A 16265-nucleotide genomic window follows, 5' to 3' on the forward strand; every position below is an offset into this window, starting at 1 on the left:
TTTTCTTTAAAAAATGACTCAAACCGATTATCAAAATAGTTGGTGATTTTCGACAACTAATGGATTAACTGTTGCAGCTCTAGGGTTAAACCTCTGAACCCCACAAACCCAAATCGCCAAAATAACACGTTAACTATAACCAGAAACTGTAAAAACAGACATTGTCGTCAGATTTTCACCTTTCCGACGGTCCTTGAATGGATCATGTGTGACCAACGCTTCCGAAAACCCCCCAAATCTGAGCTTGAAATAGTGATATTTCATCAAAATCACTTTATTCTATATGTCTCATTTAAAATGTGTGTGTAAAAACATAAAATTCTGTACTCCTCAACGCAAGTGGGAAGTCAAGAATGACTCGGCTGAGACCAACAGTCACGTGACAAAAATTCAGCGAAACTTCAAATGAATTGCAGGCTGTTTACAGAGAAGATAGTAAGATATTCTAGGCAGAGGTTGTAGAAGTGTAAATAGTTCACTATGTATAGCATGTGGAGCCTACATTTATTTTTACAAAATTTGGTAACTCTTGTGGGCACTTGAAAACATGTTATGTATATATAGACTATTCTAATTTTTGTCAAAGAAATTATCAAAGAAATTCAATTTGCGTTTTTTCTTTTTTATGATTCATGTTATTATAACTGTGGTATTCTGCAGAAAAAAACATGTTTGACTTCTCTCTACTTCTAGCCATGATTGTGCTGTTCCTATAGAGCTGCAGGACTTATATATGGCTGTGAATACCAAGGCCACAGGGAGTAAAATGTGACAGGGTGCTCATATCTCACTATGCTGTACAGTAGCAGAGACTTAATTAGCTTCAAATAGAGGAACATATGGCTAAAGTGTTAGCCAACAAACATCGGATAAGCACATAGAAACATTCATTTATATAGGTTTTCATCCACCTGACAAATGTAAGCCCGATATTCAGCTCTGTGTTTGCTCTCTACTCACTCCGGAGAGAAATATCTGCCTCTTTAAGCTGCTAAATGTTCCACTTTCATCACCAGCTAGTCTCTAACTTTGTCTGTCTGCTGTTTGGTGCCGAGCAGAGGTTGGACAAAAAGGTTTAACCGGCTTGTTTGCTGAGAAAAAACAGGGCTGATAAGAGGATGAATCACACAGTAAATGTGCTCTAAAAACCAAGGCTATGAGCTAAAGCAGGCTGATTCACTGTTAATATGAAAATATTTGAGTAATTGAGCTCCAATTTGTCTGAGAGCATGACAAGTCAAAAATTGTCGCTATGCAAGATTAGCTTATCCAATCACCAGAGGATATTTGTGTGAGTAAAAAAAGCCAGATGAGTGGAGCCATAAGGTCCGCGTTACAGCGGGCAGCCAGGATGGATTTTATGACCTTCCAGTTATGGGACAGTCTCTTTAATCACCCGTCCTTCCTGGCGGAGGCGAGGTGTCTATCTGACACCCGCCAAGCCCCCCACTCTCTTCCTTTCAACTTCTTAATCTTTATGTCCTCATCACGTACAGAGACTCCTGTCCGGCAATCAGGCCATCTATGTGCTGCTACTCCCCCAACCCCCGTTAACCAGCCCCTCCCGGTGCATCGAGTCCAGGAAACTCTACACTTCCTAAATGTTAACTGCTGCTCCCGGGTTAACGCGATCCCCCGCCGCCGCCGTCTCCCAGAAATGCCCCGATGCTTCGAAGGTCAGAGGTCGACTTCTCCTGGAGCCAGAGGACTAACTTGAGGCTCACGCTGGGAATAGGATGAGTGTGTGTTGTGTAAGGAGTGTGTGTGTGTGTGTGTGTGTGTGTGTGTGATCTTTGCCAGCAGTTGGCACCTTCAGAGCAACAGCCAAATTCACATGACCAGAGTGTGTGTGCCAGAAACTGGGGAGTGCACATACTGTATGGCACCAAACACCACCCTGTCTGGGTCTCTCGCTCACACACACACACACACATACATAGACACACACACACACACTTTCCCCTCCCTCTCCTCTGAAGGTGTGACGGTGAGCTGCTGGGTCAAAGTCAGGCAGATGGCCCTCGCAGTCGGGATTCAATATCAGTGACCGAGACCGTACGACACACACTCTCAACCAAAAGGCGCCACTACACACGCATGACCTCTAGACAGTGATCATCACCGATAACACAAAAAACACCTCACCTATGTTTTTAGAAAACACTCGTAGATACTTTAATTCCACTAAAGACAACATATTACTTAAGACATTTGCAGACTTGTTAAACTGAACAGTGGGGTCATAGTTGTAATGTTGGATTGGTGGTGTATTTGTTTTTCTTTGCGAGCCTCAAAAAAAACAAATCAAAGAATACAATGAAGACACGGAAACAATATATTTCTACCAATATAATCAATCAATACTGTGAAGCTACACAGTAATTGGCAATGCTCATAGGTGCTACATACGGGATTGGGAGCATTTCTATTGCCTCTCAACGGCTCTCAACATTGGCAACGGCGAGCTGCAGCTGACAGCTCACAGCTAACACTGCTAATGCTGCTAACGCCGCTAACACTGCTAAGCAGAGCAAACAATGGCAAAAGTGCTGACGGGGCTAGTGTTTATAGGGGGGAACCGGAGGGTGGGTGCTACGCTTCTGCAACGCCACCGTGAGTCGGGATGGCGTTATCAGCTGTAACCGCTGTGTGAGAGCAGTGCAGAGCAGCGAGAAGCTCCGATTACAATACACACAGAGCGAGAGTGACTTCATTCTCTGCTCAGGTAGACTTTAAGGTCCTGACACACCAAGCCAATGGTCGGACGTCGGAGAGTGTCTGTTGGCCTAGTTTTTTCGGTGTGTCCCGCAACGTCGGCTCTAGTCTGCCCTTGTGGGAGGCTTCTCAGCCGAATCTGCATGTTGAATCGGCGGGAATCACGATTACGTGGATTAAATATGCACTGATTTCGTGGGATGTATACAAATTAGAGCGCATTACTTTTCATAGGTATAGCTACGAACGGTGTACGAGAACAGGCGGAGCTTTCTTACGGATTATGGATCAGCAGGCAACATACAATCTACCCCTCTCAAACAACTTCCATTAGATTGATTCAACTTCCTGTGAAGATTGTGAAATCATTGGCCTAGGAGCTTTAAACAGCAAACATGCCTCTCGTCCTTGCATACATCTGAATTATCAGTGAAACTCCTGCTTTGTAGCGCCTGGTTTCCTTTCACGTAGAGTGTTACATATACATCGGTTACAAATAAAAAGTAAACTTCAGGTGGATTTGCCCTCTCTAACATCAACAATACAAACTCTATGTACACACACTTGACACATTACAACCCCCTTCCTCCTCCTCCTCCTCTACTTCAACACATCACTCTGACAAACACCTTGATACAGATAAAGAGTGACTTTAATTCTCCCTCTCCTCTCAGCAAACAAACCACTATAAATCAAATTGTCCTTTACAATATCCCTCGTCTTAGCAGCGCTTAGCGCACAGTTAGCCTACATTATCCCCACTTCATTTAGCTCGGTAAACAATTAACCCAGCGCTCGCGTGTGTGTGTGTGTGTGCAGAATGATTGAGGGATTTGGCATTAGCTATGCTGCGTCGCGTCTCCACACTAACTACTCTAAGTGTTTAACATAGTTAGCCTGCGTTTAAAGCTCCCCCTCTTTTCTCCCCTCCCCTCCTCTGAATCAATATGCTTAAACGCCGCCGCCAACTCGCAGAGAAAAAGAGGGGTTAGGGAAGTTAATTTGAAACAAGCGATTAATATTTCTTTCGTTAAATAAGAGCACACACACACTCTGAGGGTCGGGCGCATCGATGAGGTTTGCCTTCCTTCAGCCCTGTTTGCGATAGCATTTGGGTTTCACTACAGCAATTACAGCCTTTAATTGAATTGATTTCGATAATGAGCCTTTGTAATGACACCGCTGTGGGAATGGTTGTGCGTACATGTGTGTGTGTGTGTGCAATGACTGAGCTGCTGTTGTTTTTTTCCTGGACTTGAATGATGTGTGAGGAGAGGAAAGCGGGATTTAAAGATGAAACAACACACATTTAAAGCAGCTGTCTTGCTGGTCAGCCGTCTCCGCCCGCTTGTCCGAGGTCTAACCTTTCAGCTTGTTGCATAATATCCTCCAGGCTATAACACATGAATGTTTGATGACACACGGCTTAGTACATGATACGTTTAATATCCGACACCGACCGTGTTCCGAGCTTAGCACCACCCACAACTGCTTCCCCTCTCCTCGGGGCGGTTACGGCGGTCAGGTTTCACAGAGTAAATCAGCTGTCGGACCGTTCGGCGGGAGTTACCTCGTCTCTTCTTTGCTGCCAGTCTGCTGCTTTCTTAAGTGCGGCGTGGAGAGCTATTGTGATAGAGCAGCGATATGTGTAATGGGCTCGCATCTTAACAAACGACACACATCGACTGACAAGCTGTTGGACACGGAGCATTCCTCCCCTCGCCGCTTCTGCTATCAAGTACTTTGAAAACACACACTTGTGCTCACTTGAGGGTTTGCCCAGGTATCAGCTAGCTGATAAATGGGGCTGATGCCGCCTGGTTTATTTGTCTTGCTCGCACCGTTTTCTACGATGGATTTGTTTCGATTATGTTCTCATGTTTATTAAGGAATTGATAAATGCTGTTTTGGATCAGATTCCACTCACGCGTCTCGGGTATCAGCTGAGAGCGTTTAAATGCTGGTGGTCTAAATGCTGCTTTAGATGCTTTTCTGCCCCAAACACAGAACAGATTTTTTTCTGCAGAAAATCTTCAGAAATAATTGGCAGGATCTCCACAAAACATCAAGTCTGTGCAGCTCAACACAGTTCACAGCTGATTTAAAGACATAAACTGTGAGTTGGGAGGATATTTGGGGATTTAGGGGGCATTATTTGGCAGTATAGCAAGATCAGGAATCTGGAGTATTGTATTTCATTGAGTACAATCAGCATTTAACACGTGAAAACATAGATTTATGTCATTGCTTAAAGGAAAAATATGTAATTTATAGAGCTGTCAAAGTTAAAGTGTTAACACGTTAGCACAAATTTGTTTTAATGGCACTAATTTCTTTAACGCAGTAACTTAACTTGCGATTTTGGATGTTGTAGAGGGCTCAGTTTTAAAGCTAGAGTGAAGATACTGGTATCATATGAAACTAGAAAAACCTAATAAATCCATTGGTACCAACCATGTCATACTTAGACCCGATTGATCACTAATTAATCACACATTTTTTATGTTCAAAATGTACCTTAAAGGGAGATTTGTCAAGTATTTAATACTCTTATCAATATGGGATTGGATAAATATGCTGCTTTATGCAAATGTATGTATATATTTGTTATTGGAAATCAATTATCAACACAAAACAATGACAAATATTGTCCAGAAACCCTCACAGGTACTGCATTTAGCATAAAAAATATGCTCAAATCATAACATGGCAAACAACAGCTGTCAGTGTGCTGACTTGACTATGACTTGCCCCAAACTGCATGTGATTATCATAAAGTGGGCATGTCTGTAAAGGGGAGACTCGTTGGTACCCATAGAACCCATTTTCATTCACATATCTGGAGGTCAGAGGTCAAGGGACCCCTTTGAAAATGGACATGATGGTCATTCGCGACAAGTTAGTATGACATGGTTGGTACCAATGGATTCCTTAGGTTTTCTAGCTTTAAAACTGAGCTCGCTACAACCAAAAAATCATAAGTTGTGTTAATGTTATTATCATAAAGCATGGTAGACTTATAAAGACTTCGCAAAGTCAAACCCTTGTTGAAAAGTGGAACAGAAATAAGGCTGAAACTAACATCTAAATGTGCCAATTTTGATTTGAATCACTAACACTTCGGCACAACGTGAACAAAAACAGATGATCAGATACGGTTTACTTTCAAATACGATTGTCATCAGTCAAATCAAACACGTATCAGAGTTACAGTACACACTATACGGTGAGCAAACCGCCGTATCACAGTCCATTATTTCTCCTGCAAGTTCCCTTCAAAAGGCTGAACAGTCAGCCTCTTAAGACCACGGGGGCTTTTGCATGAAAGAATATGATTTTCTCACATCATTGAAAATGATAATACACATTATCACTTACAGTCTGTCCACCGACTTGAAATAATAAATGACCGATTGAATGACTTGTGTCTTTGGATTATAAATTGCTCCTTTTAAACCTTAACCTTGCTTGAGATCACACTCGCTTTGATGAGCCTTTGATGTGCGAGCACTCACACAACCTCAGCGCCTGTATTCTGGCAGCGAAGCGTCACTAATTATCTCGCCAGCAGAAAGGTAAGGGAGGTGGGGACCCGTGTGAGTGTGTGTGTGAGTGTGTGTGAGTGTGTGGTCTCAGTGCGACGGTAGCTTTTAATGAGCCCCACGCTTCTTATCAAGCTTGGCGCTCGACAAACGCTCTGATCCGCCCACATGGAGGACGGGGCTCAACTGATCGCGTCTGAAGGCGCCCCCCTCCGCACACACCCTGATCACCCTCCCTCTCTCCCTCGCCGTCGCCATCCTCCCCTCCACGCAGCCTTACTGTCAGAATGAAATATCCTTGAGAGAAACTGTGAATCAAAGGGCTTTTCATGCTTTTTCACAAAGAGAAAGATAGAAAGATGGAAAGCAACCGGACAAAAGAGGAAAGAGGGAGGGAGGGTAGCGATGGAGAGAGGGCAAGAGGTAGAGAGAGAAAGAAAACGAGGATAAAGGAGTGAACTTCTCCAAGCTGGAGGGCACTCCAGAGGACGCGTCCTAGATTAGCTCTCACCCCCTCCCTTCATCCCTGCCACCCTCCTTCCTCCACCCAGCTTCAGACGGAGAACGGCGGCCCCGGGGCCCTCTTGGCGGGCGTCGGGGGGGTGGAGGGGGAGAAAGAGGGGAGGCACCGGGCATTTAGACATCTGTCAGCCTCTAATGAAAGAGTTCAATTTAGTGGAAAATCTCAAACAACCTTGTCTGACAGGCTGGCTGACAGGCTTTAACTCGCCGTGCGTTGTTGTTGTCGGCGTGTGTGTTGTGTTAGCGAGGAGGGTGGGTGTGTCGGAGAGTGGATCAGGAGGGGGAAATTAGAAAAAAGTGGTGAAAGAGAGAAAAAAGCTGTAATGTAATAAACTGTGCACATAAAAGTGTGTGTGTTAAAGAGTCATGCAGAGGTGCGGATCAGTCGGTGCAGCGGGGGTTGGTCTTATGGCTTTAAATCGCTCCGGGGTACGGGGCATGTTTTTCGCCGATAGATGGGTTATGGCGGGGGTTTGGTGTGTGTGTGTGTGTGTGTGTGTGTGTGTGTGTGTGTGTGTGTGTGTGTGTTCAAACCTCACTATAGTGCTATTAGAGTTGGGGAGATGAACACACGGCTCTCCAGGCAACACATGCAGACAGACACACACACACACACTTTGTCTGAAACCCCCCCAGAGCTTCATTAGCAGGTCATTAGAAACAACTTCAGTGAAAGCTGTTGTTCTTTCACAAACTGTTTTGCTTCATTGAAAAGACTCAGTGTGTGTATGATGCAGATGACTCATTATTTTGTTCTTTTAACTGAAAAAAAAAATTTAATTATTTATTTTCTTATGACTTTCTATTAATAAATCCACCTGCTGATTAATGTGTCGTGATCTCTAGCAACACTGCTGTTACCAAGCCATCCTCACCCAAAAAAACATCCGTAGGGCTATAGGTCGTCTGTGCACGCAGCTTATTACGACGCATATCTACATTTGTTGTAGTAATTAGTATAAAGTAGTAATAGTAGTAGTAGTATAAAGAGCAATAAAGTCTGCGTAGGGAGGAGGTCGGGGTGATGGATGGGTAAAACAAACATACTTAACTACGTTAGTACGTAACAACGGTAGTACATACATAACTATGTTAGTACATAACTATGTACATAACTATGTTAGTACGTAGATAACTACGTTAGTACATAACTATGTGCATAACTACGTTAGTACGTAACTATGATAGTACGTACATAACTACGTTAGTACAAAACCACGTCAAGTACTACGTCATGTACTTACGTACGTTAGTACGTACATAGCTACCTTAGTACGTACATAACTACCTTAGTACGTACATAACTACGTTAGTACCTAACTACGTTGTCATGTAACTACGTTAGTACATACATATCTACGTTAGTACCTAACTACGTATATAACCATGTTAGTACAAAACATAACTACGTTAGTACGTACATAACTACCTTAGTACGTACATAACTACGTTAGTACCTAACTACGTTGTCATGTAACTACGTTAGTACGTACATAACTACGTTAGTACGTACATAGCTACCTTAGTACGTACATAGCTACCTTAGTACGTACATAGCTACCTTAGTACCTAACTACGTTGTCATGTAACTACGTTAGTACATACATATCTACGTTAGTACCTAACTACGTATATAACCATGTTAATACAAAACCATGACACATACTACATCACATTAGTACGTTAGTATGTAACTACGTAAGTACGCACATAACTATGCTAGTATGTACGTAATTACGTTACTATGTTAGTAAGTACATGACTATGTTAGTACGTAACTACGTAAGTACTGTATGTACGTAACTACGTTACTATGTTAGTAAGTACATAACTATGTTAGTACGTAACTACATTAGTATGCACATAACTACGCAAGTACGTACGTAATTACGTTACTATGTTAGTAAGTACATGACTATGTTAGTACGTAACTACGTAAGTACTGTATGTACGTAACTACGTTACTATGTTAGTAAGTACATAACTATGTTAGTACGTAACTACATTAGTATGCACATAACTACGCAAGTACGTACGTAATTACGTTACTATGTTAGTAAGTACATAACTATGTTAGTACGTAACTATGTAAGTACTGTATGTACGTAACTACGTTAGTACACACAACTATGTTAGTACGTAACCATATCATGATCTACATCATGTACATACGTACGTAACGAATGTACTTATTTTAACTCAAACCACGATCTTGTCCTAAACAATACAAGTAGCTTTTTGCCTGAACATAACCAAGTAATTCCTTTTCACAATGTTGAGGACGTGTCGGCTCTTACTGAGGAATGATATTCAAACTGAACACAACTTTATTGACCCTGAAAGCATGATTATTTTTTTCCCCGATCTACAATGGTTGTGAAAATGCTAATTTATGATGGTTTGTCCGAATGTCATCATATGAAACAGAAAAATCAGATTTATATGAAAATTGTACAAGTAGAAGTCTTTCTGGCCAGAAAACATGCCGGGGTTCTGGTTTTAGATCAGCGGTTCATTCCCTTCTTTGGAGGGAGAAAAATTTTCACACCGTGAAAAAGATGTCAAAACATTAGTTCCGCATCACATTTCCCCTCCAGTCACGTGCGCCCCACCTGTCATGCCTCTGATCCCCACTAGGGGGGCACGCCGCACACTTTGAGAACCACTGCTGTAGATGGAGCACGAGAGTTTCATAGATATGACATGAAATTAGTTCATGGAGCAGAGGAGGGTCGACGTTGCTTTTCCATTTCTGTTCAAGTTTGTTGCTGGACTAGCCGATAACAGCTCAGCCCAGCGAGTGTGGGGTTTTGGTGATTTGCAGGTTAGAAAATCATGCGGGTATCTCCTAAAATGGGCTAAATAAAAAAAAAATCCAAAGATGTGGAGCTTTATTGTCATACGTGCAGAGAACAAGTTGCCCTGTATACTGAAATTATTATTATTCATTTACTTAAATAACATGTTCGATGCAGGACTTTTACTTGTAACAGGGTATTTTTTACAGTGTTGTATTAGTACTTTTACTTAAGTAAAGGATCTGAATACTTCCTCCACTGAAACAGCTATTTTGGCTCTGTCCAAAGGTGAGAAAAAACGCCTACCAGCACCTTTAAAGCTCACTCAGTAACACGTTATGTCTCGGTTGGACAACCTGCACAAAAGTGTAAAACGACACAATGTGGACACGTTTCTTTGCGAAATTGGTTAAAGATGTTAAATGCGAGATTGCTGCTCAGGTAGACATTACTCCACTATATCTTTACATGGTTGTTTTCTGCTATATTAATGCTCTGGATATCATATAGAGCACTTTTAAAAGATGAAATCCGACCTGACTGCGTCGGGGTTACAAGTCAGTTTCCATAGCAGTAATGATTCTTCTGTAACAAAAAGCTTTTCCGTGCTGCACACATCACAAGATGACATTGTTTACAGGAAGCTATAGTGATATATAGTTTCGTCTTCCAGCAGGAGACACAACAACTTTTGGGTTGTGATGGAACAAAAAACAATCCAGGCAGTTTTTGATAAAACCAAACTGAAAACAAGAAGCCGTAACAACGCAGCTCCTGCTCTGACCTGCATATAGTGTGGAAACATCACCGAACTGTATGACAGACAGGCGTGAATATACACTTTCCTGCGTGCATTACATCACAACGTGCATACATTCGGTGTACATGCGCTGTCAGATCGCTGACGAAGCTTCGGCAGAGTCAGCTGGAGAGTGATGGGGACGGGAAGAGATGTGGAGATTTTTTCCTCCCGCGTGTCACAATCCTTTCGCTCTCGTCAACGCTGTCGCTTCTGTGAGCGCCACGCAGGGAGAGATTTATCACATTAACCACAGACCCCTTCACTTAATGCCCTCCTGAAAAAAAAAAAAAAAATGCCAGCCATTCAACTGTTCCCGCCCTTAAACCAACATGGCTGCTGGCTGGTGCTTGCCAAACGCCGGTGCCCTTTTCTCTCCAATTTGGCGCCCGTCCAGCTTTCCACTCTGACTGCATCGCTCCCTGTTAGGGCCTCGGGTTTTTTTGGGAGGAGAGATAGAGCGAGAGGAAGGGAGGAAGAGCGCCAATACAAACATTGTTCTGCTGGCTTTTTACAAGCCAGGAGAGTGGGGAAGTTAATAAGCAGGTATTGGTTTTTAACTGCGGCCCGTTTATTGCTTTGCCCTCGAGCGTGCTGGAGTGCTCTACTCCACCTTTTTCCTGTCCATCTGCCCATCACTCAAGCTAACCTCCCGCTCAATTCCTCCCTCTCTCTGTCGGCTCTCCCTTTTGTCTCGACTCGCCTCGCTCAGCAATTAATTCACCATCGTGCAGTTTTTTTTTTCTCGAGCTGAGTCCTTCCCTTCACCTTTTTATGCCCTTTTTTATTTTAAGCTGAGTTTAAAAACCCCGTTAAAAGAATGATAAACAAACCACTTAATGATCTGTCATCATGCCGCTATTGATTCAGTGCTTTGCAAGTGTGCGTTTGAGAGACTACTGTATATTAAACCACATCCGTCTGTCAATACTGGACGTTTATTAAAAATGGGATGTCAGCCGGTCAGCGTTGTCCAGCTCCTGACATGATGAATATGATGCAGGTTTAATTACCTACATATTGTGCTGTTGATCAATGTCGTCTGGGTTTCAATGGACAGCTTTAATTTTCCCCGCAGCTCTCAGAAGCTTCTCTCAATGCCAAGAACAAAAATGAGTTTACTGGAGATCTCCAGTACTCCCAGTAAAGCATTTAATCTCACAGCTAGGACCTCCAGTTTCTTACTTTGTCGTTTCATCTTTCAACCCTTATGATGCATCACGAGGGACATATTTGGCTTTTTAATTTTTCAATCATTTTGGCTGTGTTTTTGGCAAGAGTGTGAGTTTTTTTCCCTCTGAATCTTGGCTCATAATAAGTCTCTAATAAACTGTGTAGTCAAAATATAAACACTCAGACACTGAAGGACAAAAAATGTCCCCGTTGAAACCCATTAAACCCACATTGTTAACTACAGCATATAATCATGTATTATATATTTCAGGCTTTCAATCTAGATCTCTGGCTTCAATATTTTTACTGTTTTCCACCAGATAGAGTCATTTTCTCATGTTTGCCCTATAGAGAAAATACATGCTATTCTCCTGGTTTCCACTAGGGGCATCGTTGCTGTATTACGGAGAACTGCAGTGTTAAGCAATGCATAAAAAGCAATGGTGTTGCTAGGGCTGTAACTAATGATTAGTTTCATTGTCGATTATTTTCTTGATTAATCGATTAGTTGTTTGGTATAAAATGTTATAAAATGTTGATCAGTGTTTCCCAAAGCCCAAGATAACATCCTCTAAAGTCTTGTTTTGACCACAACTGAAAGATATTCAGTTTACTGTCATAGAGGAGTAAAGAAACCAGAAAATATTCCCTTTTTTTTCCTTAAAAAAATTACTCTAATCGATTAATCGATTATCAAAATAGTTGGCGTTTAATTTAATAGTTGGAAACTAATCCATTAATCGTTGCAGCTTTAGTTGTTGCTCATCATTGACATATCCCAGACTGTTCTCTAACATTTAGCATGCAGAACATAATTACATTTTTGTATTTATTTTTTTCCATAAAAAACAACAGTGGCATCATGTAAACAAAACTGGCATTTAAAGGTTTAAATTCTAAAAATGAATTAATATTTGGTAGCTGTGATCACGACTGAAGTTGTTCAAAAGATTTAACTGGAAAATAATATTAATATATAATTTTATAGCAGTTTTAGGAAGGGGACATTTTTGCCCTTGAAGGTAACAAGGGGGATTTTTTAAAATAGAAATGCATTAAAATCATTGTTGTTGCTAATCATTGACATATCCAAGAATGTGAAAAATAGTAATAATAACCAGGAGCATTTAGTATACAGAAAATAATTACATTTTTGTGTTTTTTCCCCTTAAAATAACAACAGCTGCAGGAAAATAATATTAATATATCATTTAATGACAGTTTTTTGACGCAGACATTTTTGTCCTCTAAGGACAACACAGCGACTTTTTTAAAGGGCTGCAGAAGGGTTCAAATATATTTTTGGTGGGCTTGTTGGGGCCTGCCTGAGAGGAAATTATAAATATATTACTCACTCAGGGGTGAAAAACTATTTATAAATGACATTATTCTGCCGCCCTCCACTTCTGAAACCAAACTAATGCCCTCGCAAGCAACTACAATCCAAATTGTATCGGACTTCAAACAGCTCCAAACACCAGAACCAGCTAAAGATGCTGCAGGAGTTGAAGAGGGATGACCAGACGGAGCAAAGGAAGGAGGGTGTTACGGTGTAGAAGAAGGCGATTTCATGTTCCTATAATCCTGAAAGTGCTGCATGTGTCCTCCCCGGGGCAGTTTCACACCTCCAACAAGGGATAAGTGACTAACTCTCACGGCACGGGAAGACACACCAAATCTAACATACTTATTCCACGAGCAATTAACACGGTGGCTCTGTGCAAAACAACAAGCTTGACTCGGGAATCGGGAACCCGAGCACAAATCCCGGCGTACGGCTCTTGTGGGATTCGCAGTATCCACCCCGTCCTGCCCAGGAGGGCTATCCGCTGATCCAACTGACAGAAGCGAGCGAGCGCAGGCGCTCAACTGATGAGATTCCAGTTAGCTGGCGCAGCCAAGAGGAGAGGCGGCGAGGCAGCCAATAGCCCTAGCAGGAGGGATCTGGGGGCCTCTAAATATCCACCCAGGGCTAAAAGAGCGAAAGCGCGAGCGAGCTCCGGCCCACTTCCTCTATCGCTCTCCTGGGCCTCAGGAGGGAACAATAGTGGAGGATGGAGCTGACAGCATGAAAAGAAAAGCAGCATCAACACACACCTTTATAGTCGAGCTCAATCGCAGGTTTCTAGATATTATAACGGATATTATTCCACCGATACACACATTTAACTCAGTGCTATTTTGCTGCTACGGCTAATTTAGCTCCTATAATGATGTTTTCAGGAGTTTCTTCCTTTTCTGAAATCATATTATCAGCTGCTTGCTGCACAACAAATTGTCTGATGTGTTGATTAAGTCTCTGAGTTTGTCCACATCTGTGAAATCAAAGGGAGTACTTGACGCCGCTTGGTTTCATTCAATTCCACATTATCACCAAAAAGAAGACTGCTTGCTGATGTAAGCGATGCAGAAATTTAGAAACTTAGAAAATGCATTCAACTTGTTTGTCAGGTCTTAAAGACACACATAATATGATATTTTCCCTTTTAGGTAAAGCACAGATGTTACCAATGTCATTAACAATGGCTCTGTGCTGCAAGAATGAGTCCTAGAACCCAGAAATGAGTTAGCATTTTAGCACTTTCGCTTCCCTCATCTGGAAGTCAATGGGTTTTTTGTTAGATGCCTGAAATAAGCTCTGTGGTTAACACAAGCTGGAGAGATTTTAACGTTTTGTTCTATGACGAGTGGTTAAATGAGACTACAGAGGTTGTCGGGGACATTAAACATCATCACGCCAAACACTAGTCCACCTTTACGGCCACGTTGTGTTTATACGAAGCGAGAAATGAAGCCAACGTGGAAGTGCCAAAAACTGCAGTTCCTCAAATGGCCACTTGAGGCTCCAAAAGTGAGTCAATCCCCACAGACCTCCATGTTAAAATACCCAACTTTACAGCAGAAATAAACGCGTTTACAGCCTGGTGCAAAAACATTTTTCTGGTATATATAGCTAATATCTCCGTTCATAACAACTGTACTGTGGGTGAATTTTTATACAACTCACCCGTTTATATCATATTAGGGCTTAAAGTTAGGCATAATTGAGAGCGTGGACGCTTTGACTGACAGGTGGGTGCCGTACCAGGTCGCTAGTTGTGTCACCCAGGCCGCCTCAGCTCCACCCACGATCCACCTCTCTGCCCATTTTAGGGAGTTTGGCTGTGTCGTTACTGCCAAGATGGTAACGTCCGGAGCCACCCACTTTGAGCTTCACAACGGCTCTTCACAAACCTACGAGTGACGTAACGGAGACTACGTTCATATTTTATACAGTCTATGGTGGTTCGTTTATGGTTTAACGTTAGCTTTTTACTTATGGCGATTACATTCATACTTCAAAAATCATGAAAGTGTAGTTCATTTTGTGGAGATTATCTTGCTGAACAAAACGTGTAACGTGTGTTTGCACAGATTTATTGCAATAAGGGAATCTAGGGAACCAGGGCGATGCTAACTTTCTGGTTGGCCTACCAAAATCCATCATCCCTGCAGCTCTATTGAAATGTCCTAGTAAGACAAAGGATGCACAATACCAGCACCCTGAAACTCAAGCAGCTAAATTGAGTTCAGCCATCATTCATTTTAAATGATGTCTTCAGTGAAAACGGCCCATATAATGTAAACAAAACTCCACAGCGTATCTTTAACATGGACTCTTCACTTATCAAACTCAAATGTTTGCACTTTCGTTTCACAAACTGACACAGTTGCTCACCTGCTCACACTTTTAGCCACTCGCACGCTCGCAAATGCACTGAGGCGGCAGAGCAACACACTGATGTTCACATCAACCAGAACCAGTGTATTCACACACACACACACACACACACACAGGTCGGGTTGGGGCGTGGCGGGGCCGCCTCCGGGTGCTGCTGTAAGTGTGTGATTAGAGGAGAAAGTAGGCAGAGGAAGAATCCAGGACGCACACTCACCCCTGTTAAGGTCTTTATGTTATGCAGTGCATTCTGGGCTTCAAGGGCAGCTTTCCTTGTGTAAAACGTGACAAAACAGCAGCCTGGGGAGAGAGAGACAGACAGAGAGAGGCGATGAGCACGAGGAGCAACAAAGAGCACTTTCTCTATTCATCTGCCTGGCATCACCTGTCGACACTGGCAGACGCTGAGTGAATGTTAAGGACGAAGCGGCGCAGCGGCGGAGAGAGGGAGAGAGGGGGAGAGAGAGAGAGAGAGAGAGAGAGAGAGAGAGAGAGAGAAAGAGAGAGAGAGAGAGAGAGAGAGAGAGAGAGAGAGAGAGAGAGCTTTTTGGATTTGTTTCAACGCTGATGACTTGAGCCTCGAGGAAGTGCGTGCACACGCGGCGACGCACATGCACACACAAACAATACAAAGACACAGATGATGAAGAGGAGGAGGTGGTGGTGGTGGAGAGAGAGGTTGTCTCTTCATTAATCCTTGAATAATCTGCGAACAGTAGTTTACTCACTTTATTTATTGCTCACAGTCCCTCACTCATTCACTCAGTAGTTCACCTCCACACGGGTTATTCAGTCTCTCACTAATTCAAAGCTTCTGAGTGACTGCCAGGTGAAAAAACATCTAGACGACAACATTTGTCTGAAGAGTGAAATGTCTACGTAACATGAGAATGGTGTTTCAACAGTATAGTAGGGCTGAGATGATTAACCCATCACACGATTCAATACTATCACGATACTTGGCTGCCGTTTCGATATGTATTGCGATTCGATAGTGT

At 42.5% G+C, this 16265-nt stretch overlaps 1 protein-coding gene across 50 annotated transcripts in view; it reads right to left on the reverse strand.

Moving 5' to 3' along the window:
* celf2 (cugbp, Elav-like family member 2) overlaps window positions 1-16265 on the reverse strand; it is a 227379-nt gene that overhangs the window by 63037 nt on the left and 148077 nt on the right. For all 50 annotated transcript variants that reach the window (XM_074625738.1, XM_074625692.1, XM_074625701.1 and 47 more), the window contains one exon: window positions 15485-15567. In XM_074625738.1, the coding sequence (XP_074481839.1) occupies window positions 15485-15567 (83 nt within the window). The remainder of the gene's footprint in view (window positions 1-15484; window positions 15568-16265) is intronic.

Source organism: Sebastes fasciatus, chromosome 23 (assembly GCF_043250625.1).
Source record: "Sebastes fasciatus isolate fSebFas1 chromosome 23, fSebFas1.pri, whole genome shotgun sequence".
NCBI classification, from domain to species: Eukaryota; Metazoa; Chordata; class Actinopteri; order Perciformes; family Sebastidae; genus Sebastes; species Sebastes fasciatus.